This window comes from Cinclus cinclus, chromosome 1, assembly GCF_963662255.1.
Source record: "Cinclus cinclus chromosome 1, bCinCin1.1, whole genome shotgun sequence".
In the NCBI taxonomy this organism is placed as follows: domain Eukaryota; kingdom Metazoa; phylum Chordata; class Aves; order Passeriformes; family Cinclidae; genus Cinclus; species Cinclus cinclus.
Window position 1 is genome coordinate 42,523,275 of NC_085046.1, and position 21,289 is coordinate 42,544,563.

General features: G+C 35.9%; 1 protein-coding gene across 1 annotated transcript in view; it reads left to right on the forward strand.

Annotated features, from left to right (window-relative positions):
• NEK11 (NIMA related kinase 11) overlaps positions 1-21,289 on the forward strand; it is a 76,950-nt gene that overhangs the window by 5,807 nt on the left and 49,854 nt on the right. Inside the window, exons 2-5 of the mRNA XM_062496724.1 lie at positions 7,372-7,537; positions 12,550-12,668; positions 17,707-17,771; positions 18,248-18,374. Coding sequence (XP_062352708.1) covers positions 7,372-7,537; positions 12,550-12,668; positions 17,707-17,771; positions 18,248-18,374 — 477 coding nt within the window. The remainder of the gene's footprint in view (positions 1-7,371; positions 7,538-12,549; positions 12,669-17,706; positions 17,772-18,247; positions 18,375-21,289) is intronic.

The window sequence follows — 21,289 nt, forward strand, 5'->3', positions numbered from 1 at the left end:
TTCCTCTTAAGTCTGCAATGGGGTGGTTTGAGCATCTTCCATGCAGAATGAGCCTCCAGTTTTTTTGTTGCATTCAGTACATTGTAATGATAAAACTGCTGCAGTGAGTAGAATAAATTCTGGGTTTGCTGGGCAGTCATTGTATTTTCCCTATTTTTTTTCTCTTGTTTTGTTGTTGTGCTTATGTGAGTTAGTAACTAATTCCTAGTTCATTGTTTCCCTTACATTCATGGTGTGCCCTTCAAGTGTTCTAAAACTTTTTAATATTGCTGGGTAGTTGCTTAAGTTTTGAATTGCATGTGTTACAGATTGTTAAGACCAGAGTATCATGCTCGGGAGGGCTTAAAAGTATTAAGAGATGTTTAATCTAACAGTGGATATTATATGCAATTAATTTTCTCAGAATTTCTTGATTCCCTTTGCCTTTGATTGCAGACTATTTAGTAATGTGCTTTTGTAAAGCTATAAACCATGCTTTTATCTTTTTATACACTCCTCCCTTTTTTTAATTGGTACAATAGATACTTGAATGCATATCAGAAATAAACATTGAAGGAGATGCCTGATGGAAAGAGATATGTAGGGAGAGTGAATTTTCTCATTAAAATTGCAGCAATTGCTGTTTAAATTACTTTCGGGAATTAGTTACTCTGAAGAGACAATACTGTTGACATAAATATCCTTGCAACAGTGAAAGAACGTAATTCTGCTTGCAAATAGATCTAAATTCAGAAGATAACCAATTAAATTTTGCAATAACAAGCATTTTAGTTGAATTTCTATGGAATGTATTCTTACAGCAATTTTTAGTATGTCTGGTTTCCCTTCACAACTCCTGTTGATCAAAATAGTTTATTTTCTGTGAACTGATGAATATACATCATGATATGAAGGTCTTTCTTCAAAATTTCTAATTGCAACTAATTTAAAAATTCAAGCTAATTCCTATGGAAGGAAAATTCATTTTTAACAGATGCTCTAGCCCAAGGCTGCTAGTTGAAAAGTTACAACATGGCAATGATGAGATGTTTAATCATATTTAAAAGCTTGAAGACAAAATGCTGCATTCAGTCTTGAGTTCTGTAATGGTGTCTCCTCTTGTTTTAAAGTGAATGTTAATTAACAGAGATCAGTTAATTGTAAAGTCGATTGTCTGTGTAGTGAAATCATAATGCTAGTTTAGAAGATTTGTTGTGTGATGGAAATCTTCAAAGATGCAGAGAATAAACCAATTATTTAGTTCCTTGTTGTATTTCTCAAAAATCCCGTTTAGGTTTGGGACAGCATGCTGCTTAATTGCACTCTTAAGGTAGACTGGGCTGTAGGAAGAAGGTTGAATGAACGGTAGAGGGGGATAATGCAACATGTAACTCACAGGTATTAGTATCTCATAATAATTTTTAGTACTTTTTCTGTTAAGACACAAATTTCTTCTGCTCAATCACAGTCTATTAGTGTTTGATTTAGAGTTGAAACATAAGAATGGACTATAAATGTATTTACGTTTTATTTTGCTATTTCTCTCTAGGAAAAAAGTTCTAATTTCCAAAATATGGCTTTAGAGAAAAATTCATCCTTTATTAATCAATGCCTACTTTTATTCTGTCATTTTTAATCAATGTAAATGACCACCAAAAGTATCTCAATTATTCACAGTAAATGCATTTTTATATCTAAATAAATAATTTCATTTAATCACTTGTTCAGTTATGTGGCAGATAACACAATTGCTCTGCTTTGCTTTATAATTACTGATTTTTTCCAAAATTGGCACATATGGTTGACCAAAAATAATTTAAGTTATGCCCCTTTGTATAAATGAGAGTTTGCTTAGTGCAGAAGAAGTTTATGTAAGCTGTATTTCTTGAGGCTAACTTATTTCATCAGTATTTTCTTTCTAGAAAACAGATTCTACGTTTTTTGGGATACTAATTAGGAACAGTTAATTTTCAAATAAGCATAATCTGTTTTCATCATGAGTTGGCCTGTTCAGTGTTAGTGCATATGTTAGAGCATTTGAAAATTTGGCATCTTGAAAAATATTTGTAGGTGCTATAATTGTGACTTGCTGTTGGAAATGGAAAGTGAATAATCTATTTCATTTGCAAATTTAAGAAATCTCATTGCCATTCAAAGATATTAAAGTGAGTTTAAATTAGTTAAAGTGCTTATTCAGAAAATGAAATTATATTTAATCTATCTGCAGATATTACAATGCTCATATAGTGATTGAATTCATAGTGTTTAACTCAGAGATCAGTTCTCAGTGTCTGTGAATGTTCATGAACAGTGTGAATAGGATGTTTTGGAGAACAGAAAAAATGAGTTGAGATGATTCTTCTGGCATTACTAGGAAGTCAGTAATGTCTAGGAAGATGACAAAAGAAGTGCAGCATTTTATTCAAAAAGCTATGCAGTGATACTTGCTATTGAAAGGGGGTTATGGCTTGACTAATAAATCCACAGTGGGCATGGGAAGCCAAAATTCCATTTTAAAAGTTCTGTAGTCATACTTGGGTCTGAAATGCTTTGGATAATGAGTATCTATATCTGAGGGGGAATACCAAACATCACTGCTTTGCTTTTCACTGGAGGCATGGTAATCCTCTTGATTTTCCCATAGAAATAAAGTGCTTTTAATTTACTGTGTTTCTTTCCTTAACTAAACCCAAGAATTCTTCTAGGTAGGACTGATTTGTGTATGCTGACTTACTGTATTTCATGGTTCCACCATCTTCCTCCTTCCCTAACAGATAGATGTGTGTCTTTAAATTATCTGACCATGCAGACATTGGTGTTCCAAATATGATGGATAAGATATGAAGAATGACTATTTGAATTTTTGTTGCTAAGATGTCAACTGCAGGAAAAAAGTAGTAGTAATGGTGGGTGACTTTGCCCTGTCTGTAGGTACATGGTGCCTTTGTTACCAAATTTCCGTAACAGTTCTAACAGTGTGGAAGCTTTATGCAAACTTTCTACATGAGGGTTGTCAATTCTTCTTCATTTTGGTCTCCATTTGCCAAGCTGTACCTTCTCTGTTTGTCATTTGATAAGCAGAAAAAAAGGAATCGTGCATTAGACAGGCACTCCTTTAATTTTATTGTTTGCGGCTGATTTCTAATCCAGTTACAGACCCAGTAAGAGGTGATGCATTTTTACAGAATTGCACCTGGTTCTTGTACTGAGGAGTTACCAGGGTGTAGTGGTATTCCTGCAAAAGTCAGCATGGATAGAAATTCAGCTCACAGTTATTGGTTATGCTACAATTCTCCACAGTGGCAACTCAAAATCTAAATGAAATTATAATTAACTGTGGTTGACTGAAGAACTGCCTGTGTAAAATGAAGTTTCTATTTAATGAAAAGCTTCAACTTTTGATCTTACATTCCTAGATCACAAATTTTTTTTGGTTATTTTAGCAGACCTATTTATTCTTGACATTAAAAGAGTTATATTTCTTTTACTTCCTTCTCAGCAAGCAAATTTACCTGGGCAATAATTCATATTGCAGTTTACTCAATAAACAGAGAGCATTTTGAGAAACACTGACTTTTAAGAATTGCATCTGATCCAATAATACCAAATTATATAATAATAAAGTATGTCACTGATGTAAACAAATACCAGATGGGTTGTAAAACATTCAATTTTAGATCAGTGCAAATAGACTGAGATAAATACTGCTGTGGTGTATTGTCAGTCACTAGTAAAGCTTATAAAGGGATTCCCACTGCATGCCTGAATACTGGAGGGTTCCACCTTCATGTTTGTTTTTCTCTTGCCTTAAGTCTTGCTGTCTTTAGCCCCACTTGCTCCCCATTATTGTGCTTTCAGACCCAGTGCGTGGCTGCTTTTCAAAGTGTGGCAGCACAAGCCAGCAGGATTTTTCCAGTGAAAATCAGAAGACGTTCCCAGAGAAAGTGTTCCAGGGAAGGGGTGTGGGCTTGTTGAGGCATGGGCACTGTGGGGGCTAGGACATTGCTTGCTGTATTTTGGGAAGTGGACCAAGTGTATTTTGGTGTGGGCTCATCTCTCATGTTATTTTCCGACCCTAAAGGGATGGATGTTGCTACCTGTACCAGACCCAGCTTCCTCCCGGATGAATGTACATGGTGACAGTTGGATTATTTTACTCTTCAGATAGGAATGCTTTCACTATAAGACTCTTTCAGTTGTGATCAGTTCGAGATAAAGTCTAAAGTGCATTTCCATTATTGAATGAATTGTAAGGCTTTTTCCACACAGTAAAAACCCGGAGGCTTTTGTTCTGTATTTAAGGTATCTGCTAGCGCTTCTGTGATAAAGTTTTCTAATTGAGTGTTCATTCGCATTTTATCTTATCTTTAAATACATGGTCTAGTGGTGGACTTGGCAGTGTGAGATTTGTGGTTGGACTGTGGTTAAGGTTCATTTTCATCCTAAACAATTTTATGATCTGCTTATGTGTCGTATTTTGCATTAAGTCAAATTTATAATATTATTGAAATTTAAATTAGCATATCTCATTTAGCATTCCATCAGAAGGGGTAGGTAAGTATTGTATTTGGAGGCTATACCCAGTTTTGTGGCTTTACTTGGTTTTCTACAGATGCCACTTAGATCTCTATTTTCTTTGTTCATATGATAAATCTGAGATTTCTTAGTTCATGCAAACAGCTTTAGACCTTTTAAATCCTACTTAGTACTTGAACCTAAGTGGCAGAAAATATAGGGGCAGATTTTTTGAAAAATCTTGACTTTCAGGTGGGTCTGTATACTCCAGATGGAGTCTTGATAAAATCTGAACAAGGGAGTGTATTATTCCCAAAATCCAGAATAATGTTCATGTAACACTCTTCAAAAGGTTTGTTAAAAACAGTTTGCAAAAAGTAGTTAAGTAACACAATGCAGGCGTATTTTCAGCAGATGATCTACAAGTACCATGTCTGAATTATGAGCTATGGTGGCTCACTATTATTAGCAAACCATAAAATGCAGGTTGGATCATAGAAACTGAAATGCTTTGTCTCCTTCAAATTGTACACCTGGGTTTTATTGGTAGAGAGGAGATGCAGTCAGGATAGTGTAGCTGAGAAAGGTTTGTTGTTTTCTTATGATTACTAAGCTTTTATTTGTGGATTGATCTATCGGCCTATTTGACATCACCAGGGGTACCAAATTCGAGTTATCTTAGGTGCTGTATAAAACACAGAATGTGCCCATTTTAGCTGCCTGTTCAGGTAGAATTTACTTTTCTAAGTACTGGAATGGGGTAGGGTGAATTTAAGCACTCTTTAGGTGTTTTATGTGTTAAAAAGTATAGTTAATTTATATGGATTAATTTATAGCTGCAGACTTTTGTTTTCCTTGTTTTTATTCTAAAGTTAACAGAAAAGAGCCACTTCAGATCTGGAGACTTTTTTGTTTTCTCTGTGAGGCTTCTGAGAGTCTGACATAACTTCTTTGTCAATACTTAATTAATGCAGAGATTTTTAATACCTCTCTTAAATTTTTAAGTGTTTTTACTGAAATATTATCAAAAGCCTTGCAGAAAGAAGTCTAGTTAGGTTCTTCATATTTAATGCAGTAAAATAAAACCTTATCTACATATAAACACAGTACACACATGTGTATGCATGCAGACATGTCTAATCCCAGTTGCATCCAAAAGTTTTCTTCCTAGAAGCAAATGCCTTCCAGTTGTGGGTATGAATTAGAATTGTGTGGCAGAAAACCAATATCTTATTTACAGGAAGTATATTTCCTTGATTTCTTCTTCTGGGAATTAATTTAAATAAGAAAAACACCTGTCATCTTGTCTGACAGCTGATGACAGCATTAAGATCACGGAGTGACTAAGATGACAAGCTATCCGTACACATCAACACATCAGGCTTTTATTGCTGTCTTGGGTATGCAAGAAACTTGTATTGAGTGGTCTTTAACAAGGACTCATCCTGTTTGTAAGTTTTGTGACATGATTTTTATGAAGGAGGGGGTAATGACCCACGTCAGCTGCAGATGAGAAGATTGCAGTAGGTATTGCCTGTCTATGTTCCATGAAGCTTGTCTGCAGAGATGGAAACAGATCAAAAAGGCATGTTTTTCTATCACAATTCCTGATGGGGATTAGGAAAGTTTATATGAAAATTCAGATGTTACTAGTCAGAAACTGATTGTTCAGGCTTAGGAAAAAATTTTCTCATGAAGAAACACAGCTTTTTTTTTCTCCCCTTAGATAATGTGAATTATCATAGTTTTATCACAGTCGTGTTTAACAACTGTAACTTTACAACCATGCTCTATTGAATGGGGAAATTACTAAAAGCACTGTGGGAGCTTCCCATCAGTCTGAAACTTGCCTTTCATGTATTCAAAAGTTTGGGGAAATTCACCACTTTGTTTCGGTAAAGAAACATTATCTTCTCTAATAGTCTTCAGAATCTCCTTCAGAAATGACCTATGATCTATTCTTTATTAACCAGTAAAGTAAATGGAATGTGTTGTATTGTCTTTTTTAAACATTTAATCAGGAAAATCTTGCCAAAATGTGCTTTCTTATAGTGCCCTGCACTATATTTTCCTTATATTTTTCCAGGTCAAGTTAACAGTAAACTGCCCTATTCCAGCTTCTGTATAGAGCTAAATCTGAACTACAAATTCTCTTGTGCACATTCATGTGTTAAGGTTGTTAAGGAGAATATTAAAAATCCTTACATTTTCCCAGCATTTTCCAGGGGATTTAGGGTCTTCCTAAACAAACATTAAATACTAAAGGATTAGAATTCATTGAAACAGTATAATTAGATTCCAGTCCTAAATCTAGATTTGTACTTCTCACTTGTGTGCTCAGGTGAAGGACAGGCTGATGTTTAGAAGAAAAAAAAATGATAGCCTGAGTTTATCACTGGAAAAACAGCCACAGAAATGTTACTCTCTGATTTTTCTCATAAAAGAAGTCTCTCCATGGAGAGACTTGGGTAAAATCTGCAAATGCAGTTTCTTGCTATTCCTTGACCATATGCTCTGAGTGGGTTTGAAGTCACTTAGATTTAATTTTTTGTTTATGTTTGTTATTATGCAGTAATCCACAGCACTGAAAACATGTTCTAAATAAAACAGTGCAGTAGGTAATTAGTGGGAGAAATATTTTAAAACAGTATTTTTAATATAATGTTGCTTAATCTATATGGTGGCTAGCATATTTGTTTGACTTTTAATGCATTCTCGTTGTTTACCCATATTTGCCTCATCCATTTCATGTTGCCAATAGTTGGTCAGTGTTACTATTTTGCATTTAAGGAAATTTTGATGGGATTTTGAATGTTACATATTTTTATATTTTTCTGATTTTATTAATATAAAGATTTCTTTTTTTTTTTCCTCTAGAAAGGTCCTAAAGGAAATCTCTGTTGGAAACCTAAAGCCTAATGAAACAGTTGAAGCAAATCTGGAAGCACAGCTACTCTCCAAATTAGACCATCCAGCCATTGTCAAATTTTATGCAAGCTTTGTGGAGCGAGATAGTTTCTGCATTATCACTGAGTATTGTGAGGTGAGACTGCAGAAGTTTGAAAAACTGTGTGTATTAAAATAGGATCCTGTAAGAAGCCATTTTAGAAACTGTTTTATTTTGAATTTTAGTTTTTATTTGTTGCTTGCAGCATCACCTGCTTCTTGTTAGGTGTGTTTCTTTCAGATAAGGAATGTTACCTGCTCATGTGAGACTCATAGACAAATAAACCAAAGAAGAAGAAATAGGTAATTTTAAGTGCAATTTACAAGTGTTGGTGTTACAAGTGCTACAAGAAAGGCTTAAAGGCAGACGCACTGCCAGATCTGTGGGAGAACTCAGCAAGGTTGTACCACTTGTGTGTGATGTGCTACTGATAGGTGAGAGAGGATGAGATTGTGGGCATGGGGCACGATATAAAGTCTGATTTAAATGAGGAAGGGAAAACTCACTTGTGATTTGGAGGTGATTACAAGAGGCTTATGCCTGATCACATGGATGATGGGTTTGGCAGCAACATTGGATTTATAAAATGAAAAACAGTGTGAGTCAAAGACCAGAGTGTAGTGAATACAACAAATACTAAAGCAGTACAGTTATGGTTAATTTTTTTACTCCAGCTTTTGGTTTAAGAACATATTGCTGGAATCTGTCTTAAAGATTTCATGTAAGAATTTAACCATATTTAAGACAGTTTTTTAGTAGTTTATACAAAACAAGTGCCTACTTTGTATTAAATATAGATGTACTCTTTCAAAAAAAATCTGTCATACATAAAGTGATCTTTTTATGAAGCTTTGGAAGATAATGAACTTAGATTACTGGGTTACCTGTACACAAATCAGATTTGACTTAACTAATCACACTTCTTCAAGAATTTAGCTCACATGGGAATAATTAAACAAGTACCATTCCTGTTGTTTATTTCTTCCTTGGAAGCTTTCTTTGATGACAGTTAAATGCGTGTTTATTGCTGGGTATTTAAAAATTAAATCTGAAGTATTCAGTTCTGTGATACAATCTGAGTATTTGTTCACATACTATTTTAACACTCATGCCGAAGCTTTTTGTGTCATTCCTTCAATGTGTGACAGCTGGGGTTTGAGAATATTGTTAACTCTTTAAGGAAATCTGGAGCTCAGGGCTGAAGGATTAATGTAAATGTCCAGCCATTCCCATGCACTCACAATTTTCTCTCTAGTAGCGGTACAAAGTGGCCCAATACCAGATCAATTTAACATGTAGGAATAAGGGGTCCTACGTCAGCAGCATTATAGTCATTATAGTGTCTTTTATCTATTCACTGCTTCACTGCTTTTTACACCTTTTTTTTTCTTCATTTGGCATAAAGTTATGGGTGAGTAAGAAGGAGCATAATAGCAGAGTAATCACAAGCATCGCTCCTTGGAGTTTGGAGTTTTTTATGCAGGCAATGTAAACTACCCTGCATGAAAATGTTTTGGTACCAGAGTTACCTTAGGAGCGGGGAGTCACATCCTCAGACAGGTGAGAATGTATTACAGCAAGGCAGGTGAAGGAAGAGGAGATGGATTCATTGGCTATGCACTGATTCTTTTCAATTTTGAGTCTGCTAGGTGAGGTCAGGATGATACCTGGCCCAATAGGATGTGCTTCTGACTTTTCCCCAAAGGACATGTTCTGTGGTATTGTTGCATTTATGCCATTACAATGTATTTCATTGAATGTTCGGACAAGGAAAAGTACAAAGCAAAGTTTCACACAGTGCTATAAAGTTTATTTTCTGTTTCAGTGAGAGTATTTCCAGAAGGTACACTTTTGTATTTACTTATCTATAACCTGCCTTTGTATGTGGTAGGATTTGGGTGTTGTGACCTAGAAGATGCCTATTTAGATCACGCATAAATTGAGAAAAATGTAGTGCTACCTGATCCTTGCTTGGAAGTCTAGTAAGTTCAGTTTCTCATGCATAGAATAATTACCAGATTGGCAGTAATTGCTACTCTTGGGCAGACTCAAAACAAAGAGCACACTTTAAGTTGGCATGGAAACGGAACTACCCCCCTGAGCATTATTCTGTTTTCTCCAAAGTACTGTGACTTATTCATTAGCCACGGTGCTTTGTTCATTCTGGCTGAGTAGCACAGAGTGAGCCTCCAGTGCAGCTGCCCAGTGCTGTACCTTGTCCTGCAAAAGAAAAACAGAGAACGTTGGTCTCCATGGCTCAGATCGACGTCTTTTATTACAACTGAATTCAATCAAAATTATAGACAAGTGTATTTGTTCTGTTTTGATCTTACTTTTTGAGCTTCTTAGACACTTTTCCCAAATTAAAATCTTATGGGTAGTATAAACATTATCAGCTAAGACTGATTTAAAACAAAAATGCCTTAATAAACCTTGGAGTTAATTTTGTAGTACAAGTTTGATTTCAATAATATACAGTTTTTACAAAGCAGTTACTTAAAAAATTGCATCGTTTTAATGTATTATAAGGCAGAACTCCGTGTACTTTTCCCCCCAGACAATTATTTATGTCTCTTTACTGCATCTCAGCTGTGACGTGAGTACACATATGCTAAGGAAATCTGAGCAAAAGGAATAACTAAAGCAGTCAATGCCTGTTCACGTTATCAGCTCTAGATGCTAAGCTGTTTATTAAATAAAGTACTGGTGTATTTGATACTCTGATATTTAAATAGAAACTGGAGGTTGGAAACTCCATATGTACCTAATTTGTTAAATTGTTGAATTCCTTATGAATTCGTTAGTCTGACCTTCCAAAAAATGAAATTGGATTAACAAATTTTTTCAGAGTTTCACAGCAGCAGTATTTCAGCAAATCGTTTATGATGTGTTTTTGTTTTCCTTGTTTTAGACACAAAATCAAGGGTAAATTAATTGCAGGAAATTGAGACCACTCTTCTGTGCTTGAAGATAAAAAGCTATGCAGTTATGTGAGGGCACATATAGTTCATTATTCAACTGCTTTTGTTCTCCTTTGACCTTTTGCAAGAATTGTCCCTAAGCTTCAGAGTATTCACTGCCATAACTCTATAGGTACTGCCCTTACTTTTCTTTGTGTTTTTCATGGCAATGTGTGAGGGGACACACTGAGACAGGGAGAAACAGTGATTGGAGCCTGCTGTACTTCATCTGTTCTCACCTGGATAGTACACAGTCCCTGAGGCCAGCAGCCAGCTGACACATGTTTGAGCACCCCATCAGTCCTGGGCTCTGGATGGTCTGGGTCATCTGTCTGGAACAGTTTATTTTATAATAATGACTCATTGTTTTCTAGGTGCATTAGTAGACTCAGTCACAGCCCATCTGGCTGCTATGCAATGGAGTACCCAGCAACAATTTTTTTTTTCTTCCTCTTCTGTGCTGCAAGCAACCAGGGGGAAGCTGCTGAACATTTGGAGTTGCAAAGGGGAAGCAGCTGCTAAGAGTTCCAAGTTCCCAGAAGAGCTTCTCTCTGGGCTGCAGCAGGGCAGCAGATGGAGAGCTGAACCCATATTCCCTTCCCTAGTGTATGAGATGATTCAGACATTTTAATTTCCAAATTGCAGGACATTGTCAGGGAACACGTTTTTGATAGATGACAAAATGGATTTGCTTCGTTTTAACACACTCACTTTTGAATGTTGTAACTTAGAACCGGAAAGGCCATAGAAATTACTGTAAACTCATATCAGAAGCACGTGAATATATAGATCTGCAAGGACAGAATCTGCTTATTTTGTAGCATCAGTAGGAAGCACTGTGGTGTTGGGAACAGAAAAACAAGAAATGCTGGACATCATAAAATGGTCAACAGTACAGAGGAATGAAGGGATGATGATGGGAAATGATGGTACTGGTACAACTGTACAGGCAAAATTGTTTCTTGTATATGGCACATAAAGCCTTTGATTTTATGTAGAATCTATAATGTAAAAGTAATGATTTATGGCTAATAAACTGTCCTGATGTTAGGTAATTAATCACTAGAATGTAATCAGACTCACAGCCCCTTTGCTCTGGGGTTAGCTACTTCAACACATTGCTTGCCATTAATGTGTGTGCATTCTTGTAGAAAAAATTAATTTATTTTATAAACTGGATAAACAATAAGCTGACAACCATCTGTATATTCTTGAGCAAAAAGAACTGGTTTCCTGGAAGTCTCAAAATCTTCTTTCATTGTGTTGTTTTGCAACTGGTATTTCCAAATATCTGGATTGCAGTTTTCAAGTAGTCTTTTTCTGGATATATTTTCTGGTTTATTGGCACTTCCTGCTGTGTCCTATTGTTCCATTTCTAGTGCTACTTAAGATCAATTGTTGCTTTAATGAAGTATCACAATAACACATGCTCCATATTCTTGGGGCTTTAAATCTGCTTTGCTTCTGGCAAAAGTTTGAAAGACGGCAAAGTATCATAAAAAAAGAGACTGTATTTTAATTCTTAGGAGAAGAACATGATTTCTTTGATGCTGACGTGGTTATTATAACATAATAAATGAGTGCTGCTTGAGTGTGCAATGTTTGACTGTAGTGGAAAAGTTTTTTTCAGATTTATTAACTTATTCAGACAGATTGGGGCAGAATAATTTTACTTACCTAAGTGTCTATATCATAGCCAGTCAATGTAGGCCCTCATCATAAATCTTTGTAGAGAAACAGTGTTTCTACAACATGATCCATCCCTTCCAAAGGTAAACAACTAGATGACAGAGATAATTGCACTAAACAGGTGTGTGTTCCTTTGTGTTGAATATAAAGGTTTGGGGTGACCAGCTCAGATGCTGAAGTTGGGTGACATGAAGGAAGAACAGTTGGAAACTCTGATGATCTTGCTCAACACTAAGAAAAAGAAAACTACAAAACCAGACTGGTTGATACCACTTTGATCCTCACTTGTGTATGCATTTGGTGCTGGGAGAGTTCAGAATTCATGTGCACATGTTGATTTGACAGACCTACATGTTAGGATGCCTGAAGGCCTAAGGAAGTGGGGTCCTGTACTATGATGAAGGAGATAGCTTTTGAAAACTTACTTTAAATGTACAAATATGTTGTGATATTTTTCAGGGTGGAGATCTAGACTTTAAAATTCAAGAGTACAAACATTCTGGGAAGATGTTCACTCAGAGTCAAGTAATAGACTGGTTTATACAGTTATTACTCGGAGTCAACTATATGCATGACAGGTACAGTCATTTGATATGAGACTATTGAGCTTGGGAGGGGAGTGAATGGACTTACTGACTAATTGGAGGTATTCAAACAGAAATAAAGTTCTGTTCACCAAACTAATGTAGTTAGTTTATGTCAGATACCTCAAGTATGATTAATTATCTACTCTGCAGGAACATTGTGCATTACATCTTTTAGCAGGACAATGGTAAATGTCTTCTAGCAGTAGACACTTTTTTTTCAGAGTCAAATGGAAAATGGAGCACCATTTTGAAGTAGTTCAATATTCTTAGAAGAAAATTGATTAAAATGCTTAAAAAGTTATCTTTTTAAAGGGGAATCAGGAAGCATGTCCTGCACATATTTAATGTGGAACATCCAGTATATATGCTTGATGTACTCCCAATAAAATCAGTGGAGTTATATACATGCATTCTTTGAAAAGAGATGTCACTTTCAATAGCACATCAAAGATTAACTTAAAAAAATACTCCAGGGCATCCAGATATGAGGAGATCACACATGGCTGGAGCAGGGGTAGTGTATATAAATGAGTATCTACCTGGTCATCTCCATGAGTGTAGCTCTTGCCTGCAGTGTGATTTAGGCAGGCTGACCGCAGTGATGGAAAAATTTCCCATATTGCTAATGTGCTGGACATGCACAATGCCTTTCTGGTCCCTTTCTGTGGCATCTTTTGCAGAGCTTGGGCAAAATTTGCATGCCTAAATTTTAGGTGCAACCAAGTGGTAGGTAGAGAGGTCACCTGTTATCAAGAAAAACGGTTCCTGAGTTGAACTGAAGTGTGTGTTTGACCTAAACTGATGGATGCCAATGAGTTTTTGCCAGTGTCAGACTGTAGAGGGAAAAGGGCAGAGTGAACTGCTGCCCAAGATGCAAGAGCATTTTTGTTCTTAAATGCCAGTTTATCTAGGGCTTGTACATGCAATGCTGCTCTGCCAGTGATGGGAACACACACAGGGAATTGTCTGGGGATGCTGTGCTCTTCAGCATTCACCTCATGCCAAAAGAACAGAGGGAAATGGAAATAGAAATCCTGACAGTTTAACTAAACTATCAGTGTGATCTGGGTTATTTTCCCTCTCTTGAACTTCAATTTATCAACTTATTATTAACAGCTTTGGTGCCCTGGAAAATCCCCTGTTGGCAGAGTCCTTTCTTTACCATATGCATTTAGAAGGTGCGTTGTGCAGAATAATGCAGCATAATAACATAAACATTGCATTTGGACCATTGCATGGTCATTGTAGGCACCTTCCAACTGAACTACTTTATTTTATTGTGGGAGTTATTATTTTTGTCTTTCATTTTCTGTATTTTCTTATGCCTTTTTTATATCTTCTCTCTATTTTACTTACCTTCTACTTGTTCTCAAACAAATCTTTAAAATCAAATAAGATCCTACAATAAACTTTATTTGGTATATATGTATATAAAATTTGGTCAGTTAGTTCTCCAATTAAAGCAATTTGATTTTCCAAACAGGATTTTATTTTATCCTTTTCAATCACAGCTAATAGTACCTCTCATAGCTAATAGTACCTCAGATACTTAAAAATAACTTGTTTTAATTTATATATATTTATTTGTATTTTGTGTTATTTGGCTGTATGTATATTATGAAATTGTATGTATATTATGAAAACTACCTACAGAAATTTAAAATACTAGAACATAATAACAGCCCTCTGTTTCTGTATAGAGGAGTCGTTCATGATTTCTCCTCTACTGACATGGAAAAAAAGCTTGATGTATGTTTGAATTATGTTCTAATGCAAGGAAAACTTTTCTCTAGAATTAGAAACTTGAAGTGTTTATAGCTTGTGGATTGGTCCTTCCCCATGCCATTCCTAAGAAAACTCAGCTTCTGCGGACGTGAGTTTTTTTTTTTTTCCAGAGCAGCAAAAATTATTTATGGTTTTAAACACAGACATGTACTGCCTTGCACAACTTTAGTTGTTCTTCCACACTTTTTGAAAACTCTTATGCTGGAAACTTAATGTATTTTTTTTTTATTTGAAACTTGAAAACAAAGTTATCTAGAAATAAACAGAGTCAATCCTTATCTTTCTTGAATATAAAAAAAGGGAGAAATAAAAGAGAGACAACACAGTTCAGTGGTCTTATCTCAATGGAGACCTTTAGCATGAAACCATCCTGCAGTCTCATGTGGTACACACAGCCCACTGCATGTCAATACACAAAATAATCCCACAGCAATCAGCCAATGAGGCCATTGATTAATTTAACCTCAATTTGAATAAGACTGACCATTATGTTAGCTATAATTTTGCTAGTCTTTATGAAGAATTTATGAACACAGATTTTTATAAGGTTACTCTTTATGCAAACAGCAGGTAATGCAGGTTCAGAGTTACACAGAACCTCTTACTCTTCTGCAGAGTTCTTCAGATAAAGGAAAGAGAAATTAATTGCACATTATTTCACAGCAGTAATGTACTTCAGCTTCCCTCAGCTTCACTTGCAGCTCATTCTGCTGCAGGCAAAGATTCATTCAAGGAGGCTCTGGTCTTGTCCTGTTCTTTTGTGACTATGAGCCAGCAAGCTGATACTCTACAGAATATGGGTATATTTGCAGCCTATATTTGAAACTGTTCTCTAGTGTTAATTTCTACCGCAAATAACCACTCCATAACCACTTCACTGTCCATCAAGCAGAGTTTTGCTGGAGCCCAGTTAATTCATGTTGCCTTTATAGGTATGTCTTTTCTTACAAATAAAAAAAGTTGCTCTCTTTCTAAACTGTGCAGTGCAGGTTCGATATTAATTTCTTACTAGTATTAAAGATTTCTTTCCGGGTAAGATTTCAGCTGGTACCTTGTTTATCTTCAGGCATATGATAGCAGAATAAGTTGCATTGTAGTGAGAGATATCATCATGGAAAGCTGAAAAAAAATCGCCCCAAATCACCCCAAATATTTCTTTGTCATATTATTATATGAAAACATCTTATAATTATTGGTAATTAAAATAAAATGCATAACATTTTCATCAATATGTTGTAAGATTACAGTAGCACTACATTGTAATGCAAACTAATGTGGCCCAAACATCTTTTTTTCATCTTTTTAAATAATGTTACTGAAAGCATTCTGGATCATTCTTTTACTTCAATATACCTGTTATTAAAATAATAGATATTCAGAAAAGTTTCAGGTTCAAAAATTCTGTGGTTATATTTCTACAAAGGAATGCTATTAAAAGAACGTTGGCATGTTCTCATTTCTCAGTTCTCAGTTCTCCACCAGTTCTCAGAAACAATGTTCAAGAATAATTTAACTCAATGAAAGAAAGTTCTTTCAAATGATCTGTGTGATGAATGCTAAGAAAGTCCTTGTGAATCTCAGTTAACACAGTAATATTTCTGTAAAAATGTGTCTGTGTATATACCAACATATATATAGTTATGAAAGAATAACAAATACCACCTCAGTTTAATTTCTTTATTAATGTATTGTATGAGTGTACATATATTGCTCACAGAAGCTGAGCACAGAGAACAAATAATTTATAAACAGTATTCTATAAACATAGGTGGAGGCATATTGAATAGAACTTTTTTCCCAATATGCAAACTTTTTTCTAATTGAAAGAAAAACATTTACTTTCATTTTACTTTCAAAAATAGAACAAAATAGAATTGAAAAAAGATTGCTAAGAAACATGAAGATCTCTTTTCCTTGACCCATAAAAATATAAATGTTTCATTTTCATGCCCAGTCTATGTACATACTGCAATGAATTCTAGTATTATTTTTCATGTTTTTTTTTTCCATTTGTGAACTGAGTATATTGAATTGCATATTTTTTTCTTTTCTTGCAAAAAAAAAAAAGAAATAAAATGAGCTGTGGACAAAATTGGGTATTTAAATTGTGCTGTAGAATGCATATTTTCTAATGTTAATATAGGAACTAATGTCAATGCCTAAGACTTTAATAATTCAAATTTGTGATAATACTTGAGGATTGCTTAAAACATTGAAATTATCATAATTTTTTATGCCCTCAAAAATTTTAGATCATCAGTTTCTTTCTTTGCATGTTCTAAATGATTGTACTTGCATTAGCAAATGCAGTTTCTGTAGGCAGTATATATTCCAAATGCTGTTCTAACCTCCTCCTAGACAGGAATGTGTTCTGACTAATCCTGTGTATTAGTAATCATTTCAAAAGTGGACAAATTCTAGTTTAGGTGAGGTTACAGGCAACAATGCTTTTGGAAGCATTACTAACAATTAATTTAGAATATGTTTTGTATACTGCAGAGGTATTTTGTTTTCCTAAGGGGCTGCAGAATTACTGTCACACATGTAAGACTTATAAAAATTAAGAAGATTCTGTATATTCTTAAATGGTGTGTAGCTTATAAGCTGTTTTTTTGTTTGTTTTTTTTTCAAACTCTGCTGGAAAAATAAGTCTGTAAAAGCTAATTGTTCTGTTCCTTTTCCTTTTCATCTTTGTCTTTGAAAAGTTCTTTCATCTTCCACACTGTAACTGTAAAAAATTGAACTACTAGCTTAGGCTATATACATATTTGTCTTTGAAGTAATACTTCTACTCTGTAGGAGTTTTCCCTTAGCTTTAAGAAGCTCTTATTGCTGTTTCTCTCATCTGTTATTCCCTTGTGAGGTATTTATTCTCTTGTGAGGCATCTCATTCTCCTGGCAGAAAATAAGATGTAATGCTTTTAAGACGAGTCAGATAGTAGCGCTTGCCTTTCTCCCTTCCTCTGCAGCTCATGCTATGTCAGTATCTGTATTCTTAAGCTGGGATCCCCAGGTATATTTTTATCATTCTGCTTTGGCTCTCACCCTGCATATGGGTGCCTGTGAATGCACCTCTTTGAAGCTCCCTAATGGCATTGTCCATGGATTGTAACTGGCAGCGTTAGACTGTAGCAGTGGTGGGCTGACCTTTCTGAAAATGGCAGAAGTTAAATACCTGAAAAGCTTAATACATGACTCTCAATGCTTCCAGTTGGATGAGGTTGAATTTCATTTTCTATTCCAGACGGATACTTCACAGGGATTTGAAAGCCAAGAATATATTTTTGAAAGATAATCTTCTTAAAATTGGTGAGATTTCCATACTTTTTAAAGGTATATTTTCCTGTGATAGAACAGTCCAACAGACATTTTGTCAATAAGGAGATTTAAAGAAAATCATGGCTGAAATAGCATTTTGATTTGTAGTCAAACATTTATTTGACAGTCAGACACAGGAGAGGCAGTGAATTCTCTAGCCTTGAGGATGCTTCAAGTTTGGCTGGACCAGGACCTGAGCAGCCCTATTCAACTTTGAGCCAGAGGTTTGAATCAGATGACCTTGTGAAGCCTCTTCAAACCCATGTTGTTCTGTGATATTATGCTGCTTTTGTTGTGTTTTTATTTTGAAGAATTACATAAAATAATTTTTTGTCATTTTTATAGATGCTAACAGAATTTTCTGGATGCACAGTTGCTTTATCATGTCTGATAAGAAACAAAAGAAGGTTTATGTGAATAGATACATGTTTATATTACTAGATTATTGTTTATACTGATATTTTTAGGAGACTTTGGAGTTTCTTGTCTTTTGATGGGTTCTTGTGATCTTGCAACTACTTTTACTGGGACACCATACTACATGAGTCCAGAAGTACTGAAGCACCAGGGATATAATACAAAATCTGACATTTGGTGAGTAGTTACAATGCTGTTTTGGTTGGATTAGTCATTTATCTCCACTAAAACTATTTCAGGACATGAAAATAAATGTTGCAATTTGAAGCCTTTCCCTTTGTGTTGAGAAGTGTGTAGTTGGCTTTCATTCTGGGTTATCTGAGACTTTAAAGGAGAATACGATTCAGGTCCACTCTCTGATGTGATACAGGATGATTGTAGACGAAGTTCAGGTTTTTCTAGGAAGGGGGAATCTCTTTTTTATGTGTATTGAGATAGATGAATTGAAAGAAGCAACATTCTGTGAAACTTCAGGTGGATGACCAGAGTGATTCTGGCTGAGAGGATAGAAGAAGGACCTTCTTAGGAACTAAATTTTAAAACATTGGCAAATGTTAAAAGAAAGAAGGTATTTGCAAGTGGAGCTGAAAATGAGAATAACTGCTGTGTTAGAACAGAAAAAAAAAGGCACTCCATTTTAGAAGAGGCTCAAAGGTAGAAAGAAAAGTTCTGCATTTAGATGGTGCAAATTATTGAGAGCAGGACTTCTGAGGTGATGATTAAAGGATCAAATTTAGGAGCTGAGGTCTGTTGAAAGACTTTAGGAAACTTAGGTGTGCAGGTACTCTTCTAAGCTAAGATGAAGAAAGATTTTTTTGGAATGGTGAAAATATCTGGCTTGTTTATATGTGTGTCCTAAAGCATCTCATGTTTTAAGGTTATAGTTGAGTTTTTAAATTTTGTCACAGTATTTTATTTAAGGGGCTTTATTTATTTTATGAGGTGTTTTGTTGATTTTTGTTTTTGTTTTTTTTTCTGTAGGAATGTATATCTACCTTCTATCTATATCAGAAGATTAATTCTTTAATAAATACTTCAAAAGGAAAGTTCCTTTGTGAGACATTTGGCCCCTGGAATAAAGTTTGATTGCTTGATAATTTACTCTAGCTTTGTTTCAGTTCTTCCTTTTCAAAATGTATTTGTGGCTGCAGGATATAATTCTAAAAGTGGAGAACAGCCATCTGTATTTTCAAATGGTAGCAACCATTTTTCACTGTTGGCATATTCAGCCCAGTCAATGGATATGTCAGGAATCTCATCTCATGGCCTGTGTAGCTGACTGCTATGGATTTGATGTCAGATTCTCTTGATCTTCTGTAGCAAATATCAGTCAATAAAAATATATTGGGAGAAGATTTCAAAAAATGTCAAAACAAATGAGTAGACAGGGAAGCCTGCCTTTTGTACTCTTCCACTATAAAGAATAATTTCTTTTAGTTCAGTGCAAATAAAAAGTAAAACACATGTTTAAATTCTATTTGTGGGTGCTAGTGCCAATCCATATAGGTCATTGAAGTTGTATAGAGTAAGCATAGTCAGAGTTTGGTCCTAAACTTCTATAAATCATGTACTGATCACCCTTTCAAAATTTCAAAAACACAGAAAAAAAGCCCCCTATCCCAAACTCAGTAGCTACCAGCTGTCTGCTTACTTTCTGCCTTTTGTGATCTTTCCAAAGCATTACCAAGACCACTCACCTGAGGGTGAAACTGCCTTCAGCAGAGCTTCTTGGCCCTCACTGTAGCAGCACTGAGGAGGTCTGCCCTGACTCAATACTTCCCCAGCCCACAAACCTCTTCCTTTTTTCCTTCTGATCAGGACTCATGTGTTTGACTGATACTTTCATCTTTTAATCTTTTAATATTGATTCTATTTTTTTTCCTACTGTCCCCATTTAACAGGGGCCAAAAGATAAGAGGAAACTAAGCATACAGGTGAGCCCACCCTGGAGGCTCCAGGTGAGATTAAGTCCTTGGACCCTGTACAGGAAGTCTGGTTGCTCATGAAGAATCAAGACTCAGAGAATGTTTTGGGGTTGGAAGAGCCCTTAAAGAGCATATTGTTCCAACTCCCCTGATGTGGGCTGGGACACCTTCCACTAAATCAGGTTGCTCAAAGCCCCATCCATCCTGGCCTTGAACTCTTTCAGTCTGAAGTTGTTACCCCTTGTCCCATCATTACACACCTTTGTAAAAAGTCTCGCTCTGGCTCTCTCTCACTTTATGTACTTGAAGGTGCTCGAAGGTCTCCCTGGAACCTTCTCTTCCCCAGGCTGAACAACTCCAGCTCTCTCATCCTGTCTCCATGGAAGGGGTATTCCAGCCCTCAGATCATCTTTGTGTACTTCCTCTGGACTTGCCTCTACAGGTCTGCATCCTTCTCATCTTGAGAGCCCAGAGCTGGATTGCAGCACTCCATGTGAGGTCTCAGAATAGTGGAGTAGAGGGAAGAACCTCCTTCCACAGTCTGCTGGTCACACTGCTTCTGATTCAGCCCAGGATGTAGTTGGCTTTCTGGGCTACCAGCATATGTTGCCAAGTCATGCTGAGCTTTTCATCAAACAACATTCCCCAAGTCCTTCTCCTCAGTCCTGCTTTCAGTCCATTCTCTGCCCAGTCTGTATTTGTGGCCTAAGTGCAGGACCTTGCAATTTGCCTTGTACTCCATAAGGTTGGCATGAGCCCACCTCTCAAGACTTCCAAGGTCCCTCTGGATGATAGCCCTTCCTTCCAGCATGTTGACCATACCACACAGCTTGTCAGCAAACTTGCTGAGGATACGCACAGTCCCTCTGTCCATGTTGCTTACAGAGATGTTAAATAGCACTGGTTTTGACCCCTGAGGAATTTCAAAGAGTTGCCCAAGTCTTTTATATGTAGATGAAGTGACATTCTCTCTTCAGACTCGTTCTGATCTCTAGCAGGACTCAAAAATTCACACACAAAAATTCAGACTTACAAGTGTTCCCATGTTAAATGTAAGATAATGTAAAATATCTTCTGGAAAAGAAGTGCTATCTCACCTTGTTATTGTGATCCTCTCACTCTTCAGTTCACTTCATTGAAAAGACCTTAATTTATGCTGCATTACTG